Source organism: Meles meles, chromosome 3 (assembly GCF_922984935.1).
Source record: "Meles meles chromosome 3, mMelMel3.1 paternal haplotype, whole genome shotgun sequence".
In the NCBI taxonomy this organism is placed as follows: Eukaryota; Metazoa; Chordata; class Mammalia; order Carnivora; family Mustelidae; genus Meles; species Meles meles.
Genome location: NC_060068.1, coordinates 100,394,195 through 100,413,767, shown reverse-complemented (window position 1 = coordinate 100,413,767; position 19,573 = coordinate 100,394,195). Strand labels below are relative to the sequence as shown.

The 19,573-nt window shown below is 45.0% G+C and overlaps 1 protein-coding gene across 6 annotated transcripts in view; it reads left to right on the top strand.

Moving 5' to 3' along the window:
* The window catches only part of SH3RF2 (SH3 domain containing ring finger 2), a 124,995-nt gene that overhangs the window by 79,885 nt on the left and 25,537 nt on the right, over window positions 1-19,573 (top strand). For all 6 annotated transcript variants that reach the window (XR_006817686.1, XM_045999346.1, XM_045999344.1 and 3 more), the window contains exons 6-7: window positions 15,554-15,645; window positions 16,926-17,096. Coding sequence is in view for 5 of the 6 variants with exons in the window: in XM_045999346.1 (XP_045855302.1) it covers window positions 15,554-15,645; window positions 16,926-17,096 (263 nt within the window). In the remaining variant the exon portion in view is untranslated. The remainder of the gene's footprint in view (window positions 1-15,553; window positions 15,646-16,925; window positions 17,097-19,573) is intronic.

Below are 19,573 nucleotides of genomic sequence, written 5' to 3'. Positions count from 1 at the left end.
AGGCGTCACTGCCACTTGAGATCAGCGTTCTGCTGATCTCGGCACTTTGCCTTGCTGGCTCACATCCTTCCAGCCATGGGATTTTGAACTTCATCGATGCCCTTCCTTGCTGAGGGTGTGCCCACACTTTCGTGCTTGAGCGTCTGGGGCTTCTGTCAGAAGGACAAAAACACCTGCACCCTTGGGCTTGGAGCCAGACAGCCATGTGTCTGAGACTGTGGCTTCCCTCCCATATATGGAAAAAACATGCTTCCCCTTCCCCTGATGTATCCTCAGCCCCATCTCTTCCACGTGCTACAGGAGAGATGGACCTATCCCAGAGGCACAATTCCAGGTGCAAGGGAGGGGCAACATGTTGGTTTGGGGTGAAGTTCATGCCCAAGGTCATCCTTGCCGGGGAGGAAAATGGAATCGAAAGCAGCCTATCTAAATCAGGTCCCCACAGTTACTCTGATTCCTCTGGAGTGCATACTTTGTCTGCTTTCTTGCTTTTTGTTTCGTGTGTTTTTGTTGCTTTACCTGTTCCCCCGCTAGAAGGTAAGCTCCATGAGGACAGAGACAGGCACATGGAAATCACACTTTGTTGAAAAGAGTGAAAGACCATGTGGAAAACAAGTAAACCGACCACTTAAACTGGCTACCGAGACATGATCCCCTCTCCCAGTGGTGGGCCTGAACTGACTGTCCCACCGCCTGGCACACCATTTCCCCTCTCTAAGGCTCAGGCGATGAAAGGAGATTATCTTCATGCTCCTTTCCAGCTCCCCCATACTAAGGTTATAAAGCCAAGGGGAGGGGCCTTCAGATTGTTTTAGAGTCACATGATTAGTATGAACCCAAGTGCCTCGCCATAGCGCTTAAAAAAAACCCAAAGTGTAATTATTACATAAGGGACAGCCATTTTATCTGGCCTGTGGTGGGGTAAAGTGACACTGGGTGTGGCGACATCGTTGTTTCGGCCAGTGGCCATCTGAGCCTCACGTGTGACTGTCCCAGTACGGTCAGTCCTCTCATCTCAGAGCTGAAACCCAGCCTGACATCCTGCTGCCTTGCATCTCATGAAAGTCAGAAAAGTATGCCATAAAACCTCCATGGCTGGGAAGTCTCTTCTCAGACGTCTTCGATGAGTCCCCAGAAACCACAAAAAAACCCTTCCTGGCTCAGCCTGGCAAATGAGGTACAGGGAGCTAATGAGGGCTTGTCCAGGGCTCACTGACTCCTGCACCCTGAGAACTCTCCTGCCTTTACCACCAGCGCCACTTGGTCCAACCTCCAAAATACGCACACTGCTTTGCGTGCTGAAGGGAGCTCTAAGAGCGCCAGCTCTCAAGTCAGGATTTTTAATTTTATTTTTATTAAGTTAATTTATATAACTAATCTCTGCACCCAACATGGGGGCCTGAACTCAAAACCCAGAGATCAAGAGTTACATGCTCCTCTGACTGAGCCAGGCAGGTGCCCCCAAGATCAGGATTTTTAGGTTTGAATCTCCGCTCAGCCTCCTTGCTGCGTCTGTGGCGTTGGCCCCTTACTTTAATACATTTTCCCCTTGACTTTCTCATCTGTAAAGTGGGAATGGCGATGATAATAATAGAATTTAGCCTTTTGGTGTGTTGTGAGGATTGTATGAGATAACAGAGTGCGTGGGAATGGGCGGCCCTAGCAAGCATTCTCTAAAGACTAGTGCCTTGTGGTTGTGTGATTTCCAAAATCTGGTTGGGTATTCCCCATTTTACCTCCATGAGATTATACACCCCATAAGGGCAGGGACTGCGCCTTCTTTCTGACCTCATGCTCACGTTGCCTCACCTAGGGATCGAACACTCAGAACACTTGGGAGTGGAAGTCACCACACATTCCCAAATTGTTGCTCTCCAGTTGTGAATGGAGGCCTGCTAGTCCAAATCCACAGGCATGGCACATAGCCTCCTTTTGAGAGAAATGACCCCCCACCCTTTGTGGAAAACCATTGTCGGGAGAAGAGGCTGAGTTAGGAAACGTCTGGGAAGGTCAAGAACAAGAAGGAAAACTTCTCCCAAAAATACACCTTGATGGGGGCGCCTGGGTGGCTCAGTGGGTTAAGCCGCTGCCTTCGGCTCAGGTCATGATCTCAGGGTCCTGGGATCGAGTCCCGCATCGGGCTCTCTGCTCGGCGGCAAGCCTGCTTCCCTCTCTCTCTCTCTCTGCCTGCCTCTCTGTCTACTTGTGGTCTCTCTCTGTCAAATAAATAAATAAAAAAAATCTTTAAAAAAAAATACACCTTGATGGTTTGGTGTTAGCAAATTCTTAACACGACAGAAGAGAGAACTGGGAGGATGGTTTCTTCACAGCTTCCCCGGAGGGTTTAGACACCAACCTTCTTTATTGAGTACTGAGGTATTGTTCTAAAGCCTGGGGTTACAAATAATACTTTCACAGTTGTTCTAAGGACAAGCCAAAATTAGGGATCCCATCCCGAAAGCAAGTCTGTGTCTTCATCCCTTTTTAGTGGGTATCGTGACGCCTGGAAAGGCTTTACTCTCTGTTTGCTGTCAAATGCCCTGCCCTGGAAGAGACGCATCAGTTCTACGAACAGGTGTGTGTGGTTCACTCCTCGAAGGGAGAAGACAGCAGAGCGCTCCCTCTAAGGGCATTTAGCCTCTTGAGAACCACAGGCTGGCCTTTCTGGCAGGGAGGGTGGTCTGTGGTGGCAGCCAATCAAAACTATTTAAATTTAATTTGAGACAGGAGAGGACAAGCTTCTCCCAGTTTCTGGAGAATCACAAAGACAACAAACATGCTCTCCAGAAGGGGGCCTGAAGCACTGGCTTGGGAAATGTTACAAGTGCGTCTCACTCACTGTACATCCTTGAGCCTGTCTTTAGAAAGGATTCTGCGGCCACATCCTGTCCATCCCATGAGAAGGAAAAAGTGTTACATGACCAACCACATCACCCTCTGCCCAGGGTGTTTTCTCAAGTGTCTCCTCTGATAGCATGTGGGTGAGAAAGGCAGACTTGCCCCCAGAAAAAGCTATCAGTCTAGGAGGGCTCTAGATCCTACCGTTTCTAAGATCCTAAATCCTTCATTTATTGAGGGGACGGACTTACTCCAAGGTAAGTAAAGGCAACTGCTTTGATAATGTGGTAGAGCAGTTAGCAATTACCTTTTTACTCTTTTTTAAAATGCCATTGAGGGGTGTCTGGGTGGCTCAGTTGCTTAAGCTCTTGATTTCAGCTCAGGTCATGATCTCAGGATCATAAGATAGAGTCTCGCTCTGTGCTCAGCAGGAAGCCTGCTTAAGATTCTCTCTGTCTCCCTCTCCTTCTGCCCCTCCCCCCACTCATAAGCAAGCACTCGGTCTCTCGAATAAATCTTTAAAAATAAAAAGGAAAATTAAAATGTCCATCATGGTTGCGGCGGTATCCTTTGAGAAAGTTAAAAAAAATGTTAAAAGACAACAAACAAATGGCAAGAAGTGAACTTTCACCAGATGCCAAGTGAATTTGATGTTGTCCAATGATTTCTGGACTCACTAAATTCTTTAGAAGGGATTTTTATAATTAATTTGCAGTCCTACTTCAAGTTGTCTTCCAGCTACCTCCCCCAAAGTCAGACCCATAAAAATTGCCAAGTCCTTAAAGAAAAAGCTACCAGACCTCACCTAAATCAGATGAAGGAATTCACGAACGCACAGGTTCAATAGCTTGCCCAGGTTTACTCTGTGAAAGAGTAACAAAGTGGGGAGACATACCTGGGAAAATCTGAATGCAGACCCCGAGTTCCTCATAAGTATGCTGTCTTATCTCCTGACTGATTTTGGTCTGCTGCTCTCCCCATCCAGTTCTCTCTGTGGGTCTCTTTTCCATAGCTCAGGAAGGAACTTTAAGTCCTTCCCTCTTCACTGTAGAAAGACACTTTCTGAGAACTTCGTGCAGTCTATGAGAAGTGAGTATGGTATTTCTAAATTTCTAAATATTCCAACACTGCTCTCTTATAGGATGCTCTTGTCTGGCAAATGTGAGGACAGGACCCTGGTATAGGACAGACAGATTTTTTTTTTTTTAGGAATTTATTTATCAGATAGAGCTCACAAGTAGACAGAGAGGCAGGCGGAGAGTGGGGAGAAAGCAGGCTCCCCGCTGAGCAGAGAGCCCAATGCGGGGCTCTATCCCAGGACCCTGGGATTATGACCTGAGCCGAAGGCAGAGGATTTAACCCACTGAGCCACCCAGGCACCCCGGACAGACAGATTTCTTATACATACAGTCTACATCATCGTGGGTGAGCACTGGCCTTGGTCACCAAGCCTTAAGACCTAGCCTGGCACTTGGTGCTGTAGTAGATGCAAAACAAAGCATCTTCTGTGAATAAATGCCATGAGAGGACCCACAGAAAACTTAGGAGGGACTTGTTCAAATTTTTATGGCCTTTAATGAAGCCCAGTGAGAGGATTTAATTATAATTATTGCCATGCACTTACTTCTCAAGTGGACTGTTACGACTAGGAGGACAAGGGTTATAATTAAGGTTTGGGTAAACCCTGGCCTTTAAACAAGCCCTAATAGTATGCACCCCATCAGATTCTGCTTTAGTACGAAAACCTGCCTGCGGGGTGCCTGGGTGGCTCAGTGGGTTAAGCGTCTGCCTTCAGCTTGGGTCATGATCTCAGGGTCCTAGGTTCGAGCCCCACATCAGGATCTCTGCTCAGGAGGAGGCTGCTTCTCCCTCTGCTTCCCCTTGTGCTCTCTCCCTCTCTGCTATCTCTGTCACTGTCTTTCAAATAAAATAAATAGAATCTCTAAAAATAAATAAATTAATAAATAAATAAAACTTGCCTGCAAGGCAGCAGGCTGCTAGGCTCAGGAAAGCATGAGGAAGAAAATGGAAGGGGAGTGGTGGGGCCAGGGTTACTGTGCCCAGCCAAGGGACCCAGCTTAAAGAAGAGGATTTTTGTCTGTAGTCTGAGGCACAGTTGCATTTTCATCTTTGTCCCAAGAAGCCAATGCAGAGCACAGCTACAGAGAGGTGCTAGACCTTACCCTTCTCTAGAAGCCTTAGGATGCATGAGATTAGCACTATCCAGTGTCAGGAAACAGACTCCTGAGTTACCATCCCATACACATGGTCAGTCTCCCATTACTGAGTCTTCCTCAAAAGGAATCTGCACTATTGTGGGGGCCCCTTGTGTCCTAGAGAATGAATATTTCCTTCTTAAATCCAGTTCCCAGAGAAAGGCTCGTCACCATCCTCTTGTCATAAATCTGTCCTGTATGTCTCCCATCTCATCATAGTTACGACGGTAGGGTTTACTGGGAACTTTGTATCAGCCAGATATTGTGCGAAGTACTTTGCATGCATGTTCTGATTGAATTCTAGGAGGTAGCCATGACTGACTACAGCCCCCTTTTAGAGATAAGGAAACTATGACTCAGAAGAATTAAATCTAAGCTTCACACAGCCAATAGGTCACAATGCCAAAATTCAAACTCACTTCAAACAGTCTGCAAGTTCATCCGGTTAGCCGTGGCTGCACAGAGTCTCATGGAGTTACAGAAATCCAGTGACTGTCTCATAGGGCTCTTCCAGACTAAGGGAGTCGGACTCCGGAGACTAAGGGCTTGAACTGACATTACGGCATCATGTTTGCTGGGATTTCCAAGCTTCTATGCAGATATTCCAAGCATCACCATTTCTCCCAACAGAAGCAATCAGGAAAATAAATTAATCAGGAATGTGTTTTCAGCAAACAGGATTAATGAAAACACTTTACATCTGGTAAACTACTATTGGCAACCCTTTACAATAGTATTATAACCATTAAAAAAAATTAAAATCTTCCCACAAAGAGGGGCACCAAGGTGGCCCAGTCAGTTAAGTATCTGATTCTTGGTTTCAGCTCAGGTCACGATCTCAGGGTCCTGGGATCCAGCCCCATGTTGGGCTCCATGCTCAGCATGGAGTCTGCTGAAGATTCTTTCTCTCTCTCTCTCTCCCTCTCTGTTCCTCCATCCTTGTGCGCACCTCTCTCTCTCTCTCTCTCTCATAAATAAATAAATAAATCTTCTTAAAAAATCTTCCCACAAAGAAAACCCAGATCCTGACAGGTTTACAGGTGAATTCTTTCACCCTTTGCAAACTCTTCCAAAGAAAGGAAGAAAAGAAGACATCCCCCAACTCATTTCATGAGCTAAGATATCCCTAATATCAAAACCAGAAAACGATATAAGAAAGGAAAATCTGAACTGTACCTCACTCTTAAACATAGATGCATATTAGCAAACCAAACCCAGGAACATATGAAAATAGGATACATCATGATTAATGTAGGTTTTTCTCAAGACTGAAAGGTTGGTTTAACCTTCCAAAATTAATTGATGTGATTTATCATATTAACAGATTAAAGGAGAAAAACCATGTGACCTTTTCTATACCTATAGGAAAAAAAGTTTGAAAAAAATCTATATCCATTCACTATACATATATTTTTAAAAAATTTAAGAAACTAGGAATAAAAGGGAACTTTCTTAACAGGATAAACGGAATGTATAAAAATCTACAGCAAACATCATACCTAATGGTTCAGTGTTAAAGGCATTCCCCTTAAGCTTAGGAAAAAGAACAGAATGAATGCTTAGTACGTTTCTGCTCAACACTGTCCCTCCCAGAGTACCTGTCCAGTATAGTAAGGCAAGAGAAAGAAGTAAAACATTAAGTATTTGAAAGGAAGAAATGTAACCGTCATTATGGATGATATTATTGTCTATACAGAAAAGTCAGAACAACCTGAAAAAAATATATTAGGAATAAATAGGACTTTAGCAACAGTCCTGGTAACAAATCAATACAAGAAAGTTAATTACATCTGTACTCTAAAAAGAAAACAAATAGAAAATATTTTCTTAAAAAGATAACATTTATAGGGGTGCTTGGGTGGCTCAGTTGGTTAAGCATCCAACTCTTGATCTGCTCAGGTCATGATCTCACGGTGGTGGGACTGAGCCATTTGTCAGGCTCCGTGCTCAGTGAGGAGTCCACTTGTCTGAACTCTCCCTCTGCTCTTCCCTCTCCCTATCTCTCTCTCAAATAAATAAATAGACTCTTTATTAAAAAAAAAAAAGACACCATTTACAGAAGCAACTAGATTTCTTAGATGTCTAGGAGTAAATCCAACAAAAGATATGCAAGCCCTTTTGGGAAAGAATTTGTAATACTTTAATGAAAGACATTACACCTAAAATAAATGAAGACTTTTTCCATGCTCTTGAATAGGAAGATTCAATAATCTTAAACACAATTCCCCTCTGATTTTATAAATTCAAATCCCAGTAGATTATTTGTTTGGAACTCGAGAGGTGATTCTAAAATTGTAATGGAAGAAAAGACAATAGCCAAGATATTTCTAAAGAAGAAGATGGAATCTGGTTGAGGTGAGGAACTACCCTGTCAGATATCAAATTTTATTTCAAAGGTGTAGTTATTAAGATGGCATGGATTTAGCATAGGCATTCTATTAAACCAATGGAACACACTGGAGAGCCCAGAAATAGACATAGCATGGAGACTTGATTTATGGCAGAGAAGGCTTTGCAGATGAGAAGGGAAGGATGAACTATGGCATTGGGCTAATTGGGTATCCATGTGGAAAAAGATGAAATTGGATTCCTCCCTTGTCAAAAATCAATTCCAGGTGGACTAAAGACTTAAATATGAAAGGCAAAACTATAAAACTTTTAGAAGATTATAGAGAAGTACATCTTTATGACCTTGGGATAAAAAAAATCATATTCCAGATTTTTAAAAAATATAATCCACAAGGAAATATGTTACAAATTTGACTGTGTTAAAAATAAGAACTTCAGTTTATCCTAAGACACCATTAACATGTAAATTACAAAATATTCGTGTCCAAAATATTAGAACTCCATAACTTAAGAAAATGATAAATAACCCGGGGCACCTGGGTGGCTCAGTGGGTTAAAGCCTCTGCCTTCAGCTCAGGTCATGATCTCAGGGTCCTGGGATCGAGTCCCACATCGGGCTCTCTGCTCAGCGGAGAGCCTGCTTGCTTCCCTTCCTCTCTCTCTGCCTGCCTCTCTTGTGATTTCTCTCTGTCAAATAAATAAATAAAATCTTGAAAAAAAAATGATAAATAACCTGAGGAGAAAAAATAGACAAAGGGCATGAACAGGCATTTCATACAAGACACAAGAATGGCCCATACACATCTGAAAAGAAACTCAAGCTCATTAGTACTCAGAGAAATTAATTTGAAACCACAATGAGATACCTTTTCACACCCACTATAGACAGGTATTAAAAGGCTGGGCATTACCACATGCTGGCGAGATTATGGGGTAAGAGGAATTGCCATTAGCTGCTGGTGGAAGTGTAAATTGTTACAGCCACACTGGGAAACAATTTGTTATTACCTAATAAAACTGAGCAGGCTCGTGCCCTGTGGCCCATCAATTCTACTTATCAGTTTGTATCGTGGAGGAGCTCTTGCATGGGGGGCGGGGCACAAGGGAAATAGACAAGATTGTTCATAACAACTTAGTTCATAACAGCCGCAAACTGAAAATCACCCAAATGACACATAAAAGATAGGATGGCTAAATGCTGGTATACGCGTGCAGTGAAATACGCACAGGCAGTGAAAAACACGTAGTATTGAGCCAAAGGTGCAACTCTCAGAATATGCTCAGCGTGAATCTCATTCATACCATGTTCAAAAACAGGCAAATTCAAACAACGTGTTGTTTAGGGACGTACACCACGGTGGTAAAATGACATAGAAAAGCCCTGGAATGATGAACACCCATTTCAGCACTGTAGTTATGGGGGGCGGGGGGCAGGGATCTGATTATGGAGAAATATGCAGGAGGCCTCTCAGTACAATATTCAATTTCTATTTTTATTGTCTCTTACGTTGGATGGTATGTATACAGGTGTTAGTTTTATTATTCTTTCAGTGATACATAAAATTATATACACTTATTTATATGCAGAATACATTTATCATTTAAAATTTCCCTAACAAAGGAAAATAGCAGAGCAGAGATTGAGGCTGGGGGGGTCTGCAAAGATCAGGGGAGGCAGAAAGTGAGTGTGACCTGCTCAGAGAGCTGAGAAAAGACCCAAGGCTGAAGGAGGTGAGGAAGTGAGAGGGAACATAGGAAGGTGAAGCAGGAGCCCGATCCCAGGGAATATTCGAGGCTTTGATGACTACCTGGGAGACATAAACTCAGTAGTCTTCACAGGTACTTTGCTGACCTATCTGTACTTGAGAAGTTGGGTTTTTTGGGGGTTTTTTTGAGGTACACCTAAAGGGACCTGCTGCCAACTCATAAATGAGTTCTCTTTCTCAGACAGTGTTTTTACTCACAGGACAAATAAACAGCACTGGGAGCCCACTCCTTGCTCATCAGGCTGAGCTGGCTCTGACAGAGACCGAGATGGAAAGGAACAGCAGTTTGGCAGAAGGGGCCCTGATTCTGTTGGGACCTTGGTTCTGCCAGAGAAGGAAGAGGAAAAATAAAAAATAACGCTATTCTGCCGGCCTTCAGATCTGTTCCACATTACCTGCGGCACTGGACCGGATGGTAGTCATCATGAATGTAACATATCTGTGGGCATAGAAACAGAATGCTGATTATGGCAGGATGGTTTTTCCCTACCACCTATATAGGACGCCTTTAGCCATATTGAAATATAGAAATGGTAATGTTGGGGCACCTGAGTGACGCAGTTGGTGAAGTGTCTGACTCTTGGTTTCAGCTCAGGTCATGATCTCAGAGTCATGAGATCAAGCCCCACCTTGGGCACCACACTCAGTACAGAGTCTGCTTGAGATTTTCTCTCCCTCCCACTCATGGTCTGTCTCACTCTCTCTCTCTCTCTCTAAACTACATAAATAAATCTTAAAAAATATATATATTAACATTGGTGTCCTACAGAAAGGGCTCTGACCCTGGGGTTCTTGCTTCCAGTGTCCCCACCTGACCACCAATCTGACCGCAGAATCATGTAAACTTCTTATCTCTGTTTCTCATTGGTACAAATGGGGAGAATGACCATGAGGATGGTGTAGAAGTTAGCACTGGAATTTCACAGCATGAGAGTGAGATACCTTTGGAGCTCAAAGCAAGGTTCTCCTGGCAGCACCCAGACCTCCCTTGAAGCTCCACCCCAACCCCAGCACACCTCATGCTCATATAATTATGGATTTCACTGCCTTGTTTGCTGCATTAACCCCAGTGCTAGGACCAAATAAGGTCCAAACGTTGCAATTGCTGAATGCAGTTCTTAAGACTTTTTTAATCTATACAAGGGAATGGGTTTTTAACTTCATAAAGTTGGATAGTCGACTCCAGATCATCCATAGTGGTGGGTACAGACACTGTCATATAATACCTAATTTTCTGTCTCTAAAATGCAGCCTTCTCCTAACCCTGAGTGAACTCCGTGGGTTTGAAGCCCTAGTTAGCTCCTAGGCATACAGAGATGCAGGACACAACGGGCTCCAGAGTAGTCCTGCTCTTGAGGTAGACAGTCACCCCATGCCCACTAAGTTACCGAAAGGCATGAGCCCTGCAGGAAATAGCTGAGCACCACAGTGTGGGTTGGAGGAGGACAGCAAACAGACATTTTGGAGAATGGGGACATTCTCCTCCAGAGGAATAGGGTTGCTTCTTCCCATCCCCCCACCACATGCCTGGGTCCTGCTTTCAGTTCAAACCTGGCAGAGCTGTCACATAAAAGGAGATCAATGCTCCACCCATCCGATCCCCACCCCCGCCGCAGCTAATCTCCTTCCTGATTGAAATAAGTGGCATTTATTGAGCTCTTACAGTGTGCTCAATAATTTATAGGATTACTTTTGTTAATCCTCATAACAACTCTGAGACAACTGCCATTATTGCTCCCATTTTACAGATGAGGACATGGATGACCCACAGAATTGCGTCACTTGCCCCAATCACAAACCCTGGCAAATGCTAGAATCACATGCCTGAATACTAAGCTAGACCCGCGCTCCAGACTCCTGAGATGGAGCCACATTCTGCGCACCTTGTGTGGCCGCTGGTGCAGGCACCAGGCCCACAAAATGTTGCGGGAACTCTGTGCCAGACTCCGTGCCTGCTTCCTCCCTCATGTAAAACCTCAAGACCCAGCAAAGCCAGAAGCACACAGCTATGCATTCTTCTGCTACTGATAAAGGCTTCTTCTAAATGAGTCATTTCCTTCAAAAAAGAAAAAAAAAGGAAAAAATGTTTTTAGATTGTAGCAGAAATATCCACCACACCCTCAAATATGCACCCTCTGTCTGACCCTGCTCAAGCCCACAAACACTATGCCAGGAAGCCCCAGTTGCTGGAAGACCTTGCGTCCGGCCTCAGGTCCCCTGTGGCATAGGGACCTGAGGTCACAACTGACCCCAGGCAACCACCCCACAGAGGCCCGTTCACTCAGTCTTGTGACAGGAACACACTTGCCTCCTTAGTGGTTGGCCATCTGCCTGGTTGTCACGATTTACCTGGTGGGACCTTCATTTCTTATTCTCTCCATTCTCCTTCCTAGCCAGTTTCTCTCTTCTCTGTTTCTATGTTGCTCTCTTTTCCTGTCACTTCATTTGTTCGTTCATTCGTTTGTTCATTCGTTCATTCATTCATTCATTTTTCTGTGGCCCTTATTTATTGAGAATGTATCTGATCCCTAGGTTTCCATTCTAGATTTCTCCCCTATTCAGGTGGCCCTCTGCCATGAGGGTCACTTGCTAACGGTTCATCAATAAGCTGAGCATCCCTGTCCCCTTCTCTGACCAGCCCCAGGGCTTAGGCTGGATCAAGCTCAGGCTACTTGGATTTTCCTGCCAGCTAGACAATATTTCTTATGTTTTATCAGCTTTATCAAGCTATAGTCACATACAATAAAGTTCAACTATTTTAAGGATACAGTTCAGTGACTTTGGGCAAAGGTATAAAGGCATGTGATGATTACCAAAATCAAAATACAAAACAGTTCGATCACCCCGGAAAGTTTTCTTGTTTCCTTTTGCAGTCAGTCCTCTCCCCTCACCCCGACCACTGGCAACGCTCCATTTTCCATGACTATAATTTGGGCATTTTTAAGAATGTCAATATGTAGTCTTATGTGTCCTGCTTCTTTTACTTAAGATGATATTAAGATTTACCCACGCCATTGCATGTGTGGCCCAGGCATATTCCATTGTGATTGTAACACAGTTCGTTCTTTTGTTTACCAGTTGATTGGCATTTGGGTTGTTTCCAGTCTGGGGCTAAAATGAATAAAGTCACTGAGAACATTCAAGTACAAGTCTTTGTACAAACATATGTTTTCATTTTACTTTGATAACTACTTGTGAGTAGGATTGCTGAGCAGTGTGATAAATGTATATTTAACTTTAAAACAAATGGCTAACTTGTTTTCCAATGCGGTGGCGCCATTTTACATTCCCACCAGCAGTATATGAGTTAAAGCTCTCCACATTCTCACCAACCCTTGGTATAGTCAGTCTTTTTAATTCTAGACATTCTCATAGGTGTATAGTGGTATCTCATGGTAGTTTTACCTCACATTTTCCTCATAATTGCTGATGTTGAGCATCTTTTCAAGTCCTTCTTGGCCACTCCATATATCTTCTTTTGTGGTGTCTTTACACATTTTTAGATTGGGTTGTTTGCTGTCTTAATGTGTTGTAAGAGTTTTTCTGATATTTTTTCATCTGCCTTTTCTTCTTCCTTCCTTTCTTCCTCTAGCCTTCTGGCTCTACTTCTTTCTCCCACTGGGTCCCTGTCCCAGTTCCTGAGAAACACACCCCTGCCCCCAGAGTTGTCCATGAGCTCCCCTTCCCTCCCTCCCTCCTCCTTTGCCTCTTTCCTCCTCGTCCGCACATGTTCTCCCTTCTCCGCCAGGACACCTCAAAACCTGAGAATCTGGCCTCAGTTCCCATTCCATATCAGAAAGCATTCCATCACCAAGTCCGCTGATCTCAGTTCTGATCTCAGTTTAGAGTTCCAAAAAGGGGGAAGAACCACCCCCCCCCCCAGATGAAGACTTAGGGAAGTAAAAAGTCATGGAGGGATGGTTTTGGATTCTGGCATCTTCCTCCTCCCTAAATGATTAATCATGTTTACAGATAGAAGGGCTTTTTACTCAAACACAACACTGGAAAGTCACGGGTGTGAAGTGAAGTGCATCCTGCTTATTAATCAGTGGTCCAGCCATCTCCAAGAACATAAGATTAATTGTTCGCATAACAAGGCTCTCCCTTGGCACATCTCCCAAGCCCAGCAGGGATTTATCTTGCCTTGTCACAGGGAAGGAGCAGCCTAGCCCAAAGCTGGCAACTTGTCTTCTCTGTTTAAGAGAACTGGTGTGACAGTATTTGATTGCAAAGCTCAGAGCACTTTACGCAGTATTAGCACTGGATAGGAGTGACTATGGAATTTTTCTTTTAAGAGCTTACTTAGATATACTTCACCTGCCATACAATTCACCCATTTTAAAGTGTACAATTTAGTGTTTTTTTAATATATTCGTGGATACGTACAACCATTACAACTTTACAACACTTCATCACCTCCAGAGAAACCGTGTACTCATTAACTACCACTCTCACAACCCTTCTTGTCCCCAGCCCTCATCTACTCTCTGTCTCTATAGATTTTGTCTATGCTGGATATTATATGTAAGTAGAATTATATAATATGATCTTTGGTATCTGGATTTTTCCCCTTAGCATAAAGTTTTTGAGGTTTATCCATGTTCCTAACATGTATCAATACTTCATTCCTTTTATGGCTGAATAATATTCCATCGTGCAGATACACCATATCCGTTCATTGGTCGGTGGACATTTGGGTTATTTCCACCTTTTGGTTACTGTGAGTGATGCTGCTCTGAACATTAATGTATAAGTTTTTATATGGTACAGTTTCATGTCTCCTGGGTATGTACTAGGTGTGGACTTTCTGGGTCTAATGCTAATTATGTTTAATCATTTGAGGAACCACTGGACTATTTTCTAAAGGAGCAAGACCATATTACATTCCTTCCCACCAACAACTATATGAGATGTTCTCTCCAACCCTTGTTCTTATCTGACTGGAATGTTTTTCTGATCCTATAACTATATCCTCAAACTGTCAAACATACATACATAGCACACATATATTTAGACAATCGTCAACAAAGAACACACATCAAACTACCAAGTCGTGCGTACTGGTGCATACCTCTGGAGCTCATGCACATACACATAGACCTCCACACGACATTTACAATCGCAGGCTCCTGTATCGCCACACATAGTACACGTGCATATCCACCCACAGGCTCACATGTGTGAACACAGTCAGACACGCAACAGACCAGTGCTGTCGCGCAAGTACGTACAGTTGTCATGGGTTGTGAACAAACATCCACGCAGAACCAGAGACACATGCACTCAATAATGCTTTCCCTCTTGCCCAAACACACATACACAAACAAGAGTTGTACCTGAAAAGCATGGTCTCAAAAAGGCACACATACATAGTTACCCTCACTCAGGGGGGCTAACCAAAGGTAGACTGAATGTATTTACTCTGGGTGACGTGGAGATGGTTGAGATTACATCAGTCCTTGGTTTACTGGGTAAGAAAACCTTCTCATTCATTTAGTTGTACTTTAACTACAAGTACATACTGAACACATAGAAAAGACAAGGATGAAAGAGATCAAGTCCCTGCCTTCGTGGAACTTACAGTCTGGTGGCGGGGGCAGTCACCTCTGTGAGAGGTGCCAAGAAGGAAGCAAGCAAGGACATAGGTCACACAGGCAGGGTGCCAAGAGGGTAGTTTCTGGGTGTGTCTAGCACTGTCGCTCCCTCTTTCATCCTGACCAAGTGAACACTATTCGGATTCACCTTCCGTAAATCACTGGATAAACTGGTGTGTCTGTGTGTGTGTTAATACTAGCACTAGTAAGAGTGTGGACTCAGGACCTAGATTACCCTGGTGTAAAATTTGATTTCTTACTAATTGGGTGATCTTTCCCTCACTTTCTCATCCAAAATTAGGGATGATAACAGTACCTTCAGTAAGGATTAAATTAGCTGGTACTTGTAAAGCACTTAAAAGTGCCTGGCCAGAGTTACGTTCTCATTAGCAGCCATCATGACTTCTGAGAGTACGTTTCCGTAGAGTGGCTGAGTGTACTGGGAAGGGGTGGGAAGAAGCGGGGGCGTGGGGTGGTGGTGGTGGGAGGGGGGAGATCAAGGAGCCTGGCAGTGCCCCATTGACTGGAAGTTGGATGAGTCTTCATCTTCTGCCATATCTAAGCAGTCTTTTGGAAAGCAGCCCTGGCGTGCCAGCCCGGCAGGCCATAAACCAGTCTAGCCCCACCCCGCTCTGCCCACAGCCCCAAACCACAACGAAGATGCGCTCTGGGCGGCGCTGGGCATGGCTGTTGGTTTTCAGCTGTGTCAGGCCTTTCGGCAGCAGCTCTGCTGTGGGCCTGGCTTGTGGCATTCACTGGTTCTGCTTGGCTGTCTTTTCTGTCTATGTAGGTCAGCACTTACCACCCTGTACCTGCCTCCCCGGGACATTCCACAGCCATCGTCAGTGTGCCTGGCTCCCAGCAACACCTCTCAGCGAACATGTGAGTAACGAGCTCAGCCCTCCACCTCCAGGTCCTGGCCGGAGGGGGCCTCTTGACCATCCCCGTGCCGCCAAGCATAACCACTCCCAAACCAGCCCATCCAGAGAGACAAGAGTTCCCCTTCCTTCATATCCTTCAATGGGAATAATGCTGAAAAACCCAAACTGGCAAACTCCGTCTACCTAGCTCATTATTTTATAAGAGTAGAAAGATACCAGAAGCGCATACACAAAAACACTGCTGGGAGGTTGGATAGTGAACAATTTCTACTGACTTCCTTTAGACTCGGAATGTTGGGTCATAATTAGATATTGCTTTAGGATCAGCGGAAAATACAGCATTTTAGAGGGGGACAATCTTGAGGATGAGAACACGCCCCCAGCACCTTTGATAAAACCTTCCAGTGTCTCATACCCCTTGGAGTCTAGAAGGAATTCTTGATGTCCAGCTTGAGGCCATACTCTAGTAACCTGAATCTGGCAAGCCAATACGGCTTCTTTTTAATGCTTTTACTCGGCAGATACTCTCACTTTCACAGCCTCGCTGGTGTCTTCACCTCCCAACTCATACCTGGGCGTTATTTAGCTGCCTGACTCCTGTGCAGACTGTAGAGTGAAAGTCACTGCTCTATCCTGGGGACATCTTGCAATATCCTTAGCCCTTTCCTCTCCAGCCCACCATGCAGTCAGGATTCCACCGTGTGCTCACAAACAAAATCACCTCCTACCTTCTAATTCCCAATGTCCATCCACGTCCCTGTCTCCATTAAGCTAGCTCCTTGGGCCATTCCTGGGGGCCCAACATGTTCTCACTCTTAGGAGAAGGAGTGGATCAGAGAGGCTTGTGCCCTCTCCTTTCCCTTAATTTGTGGCTGCAGTCATTTTCTTGGATGGTAACTCTGAGCGGTATGAAAAAGTACGCTGAGCAGAGCCATCACTTCTAGGCAGACCCGGCTCTGCCACTAATTGCTGGTCACCAACTCCTATCTCTTTCTTAGGCTGGCCTCCCATAGTCAAAATGCTTCGGTAGCCTAGCTTAGTGATTCCCAGCCGTGTGGCACTCTGTGGAGGACGCGGGAGTCGGGGAGGGCAGGGACGTGGGCCTGGTGGTGCTGCTTCCATGGCTGCTTCCCCACCATGTTTCTGTCCCGGAGAAGAAGTTTGTTATCACTGATGCAGGGGACGGGGTCCCTGAGGTTCCGTTTCCCTTTGCCCTCTCCTGGTTCCGTGGCCCTCTGCCAGGCATGCTCGTCTTCCTCACCAGTTCCTTTGTCTTCCCAGGTTTGTAGCCCTGCACTCCTACTCAGCCCACGGCCCGGACGAGCTGGACCTGCAGAAGGGAGAAGGCATCAGGGTCCTGGGCAAGTACCCAGACGGCTGGCTCAGGGGCGTCTCCTTGGTCACTGGCAGGGTCGGCATCTTCCCCAACAACTATGTCATCCCCATTTTCAGGTGCGTCCCCTCTATTCTCAGGCAACACAGGTCGGGTCACCAAGGCCAGGGGCCATCTGTGGGCTGCATCGCTGAAGGGCGCAGTGCTCCTTCAGAGTGTGGGCCAAGAAGTAGCCCTAGAAACCCCCTAACACTTTATTTTCTTTAATAGTAACAAGTTATCTTTTTTATAGCTCTTCACATTTTACAAGCACTTTCTCAACATTTACCTCATTGCCTGTGCCTAAGAGTCCTTCCCATAAGGTAGATAGTATTTTCCAGATGAGGAAAGCAATATACATAGTTAAGCTCAAGAACAGGATTTCAGGTTTTCTACTGTACAAACCCCCCAAATCCCATTCACATCCCACCCCCTGATACTCACATCTAATCGAATAATGGGAACCTGCAACCATCAGAAGACCCTCAGAGCATCTCGGGAAACTTGCTAGGACACTAGGCCAGTAGGCAAGTTTCTGTGACTCGGTCCAACACCTGTCCATCCACACCCCAGGCCACAGGCGGGTTACCCTCGAGGTCTGAGTCCCTCACAGTCTTCCCGACCTTTTCCATTCTCGGCACACCTGACACTTCTGCTTTGTCTAGCTGCTCGGACCACGACTACAGATGCACCCGGTCCCAGCACTGCCCATGGTTCCTCCTCCCTCCACCCCACACCAGTCCAGGCACAGCGTGTCACAAGGCAGTGAGGCCATCACCACACACCAAATGCTGGCTTTATGACATACCTCCGAGCAAAGTGATAACCCATTGTACTCTCTGGCGGTCAGACCTGGAGTCATATATCCAGTTTGGGGGAACTTCATGTAGGTGGGGCCCGGTGTCCGGAGGAGGGCAACAAGGATGGTGAGGAGATAGAAAAGTACACCACAGGAGAAACTGATAGAGAAACTAGGGTTAAGCTGTAGAAGACAAGGGTCAGAGGGACCATAACAGGCTGTGTAGATAGGAAATCTGTTTCCTGAGGGGGCAGTGAACCAGTGGATGCAACTTAGAAGGTTTCGGTTCCGTAAAACGCTACACTTTCTAAGGCGTAGATTTTTTTCGATAAGGTTGGCTGGTGAGGTGGGAGACCCTTTCAAGGAAGAACATGGGGAAACTCTGGGTTTCCTTAGATCCAGGTTTATATAAAATGATTTCTTCACATAGCAGAAGGTTGGAGGAGAAGTCATTTCCTTCAATGGAAGGTTCTTGGAATTTTTTAGAAAGTTACAAAATCTCCATTGGCAAACTAAGTGTGTCTTTAACTGATGCTTTAGTTCATTCATTCAAATATTAATGAGAACAAACGATATGTCAGGCACCTTTCTAGGCACTGGAGAAACACCAGTGAACAAAATACACAAAATCTCTGCCCACTGGAGCTTACATTCTAGTGGGACAGACAGACAATAAATAAGATATAAATGTAACATATACAGTGTGTTAACAGTAAGGGCTAAGAAGAAAAATCAGAAAAGCAGGATGGAATTTGTGGTGGGGATGGGGGCAGTGATTAAAATTTTAATATGTTGGTCAGGAATGGCCTTACTGAGAAGGAAGAAGAAGAAAATGAGGCAGGTATATTCCACACCACGGGAATAGCAAGGACAATTGCTCCGAAGTAGGAGTATGCCTGATCTGAAGGCCAGTAGGACTAGATCAGAACAAGTAAGGGGGACATTAGTAGTAGATGAGGTCAGAATGGTAACAGTTGGGCCAGATCATCTAGAATGTCCAAAGTCATAATGAGGAATTTGGCTTTCATGCTATCACAGGGTTTTGAGCATGAAAGTGACATGATCTAACTTGCATTCTAACCAGAATCCCTCTGGTTGCAGGCTTGAGAGTAAACTGTAGAAAGGAAACATGGAAGCACAGAGACTAATTAAAAGGATATTATTATAATGTGGGGGAAAGGTGAGGGTGAATTGAACCAAGGTGTCAGCCATGGAGGCAGGGAGAAGTGGTTAAATTCTGGGTACACTTTGAAGGTAGTCACAGCAGGATTTTCTGACAAATGAAATACTGGGTGTGAAAGAATAGAGGAGTCAACGTGAGTCCTCGTTTTTTTGTCCTGAGTAACTGGAAAATGGAGTTGCTTTTTATTGCGATATTCCGGAAAACTGAGAGGAACTGGTTCTGAGAGGTGGGGGTGGGCAGCAGAAGCTCAGCCGGCAGCAGATTAAGTCTTAGATTCCTGTTAGTAATCCCAGTAGAGGTGTTGGCAAATGGTTGAGTACATAAGCCCAGCATTTTAAGGAAGAAGATCCGGGCCTGAGATAGTATTTAAAGCCCTGGGACTAGATGAAATCATCATGGTAGGATCAGTTGCATTGGAGAGAATGATGGTGAGCCAGAAACTAAAATCTTCGTGAAATGAGGGGAGAGGTTGAGAGAGGAAAGGGTGACAAGGTAGAGTAGCAGGTGATAGAGTCTGATACTACCAGGCAAAGCTGGCAGGGTGGGAGTGGGGAGTGGTCTAGAGGAGCCAATGA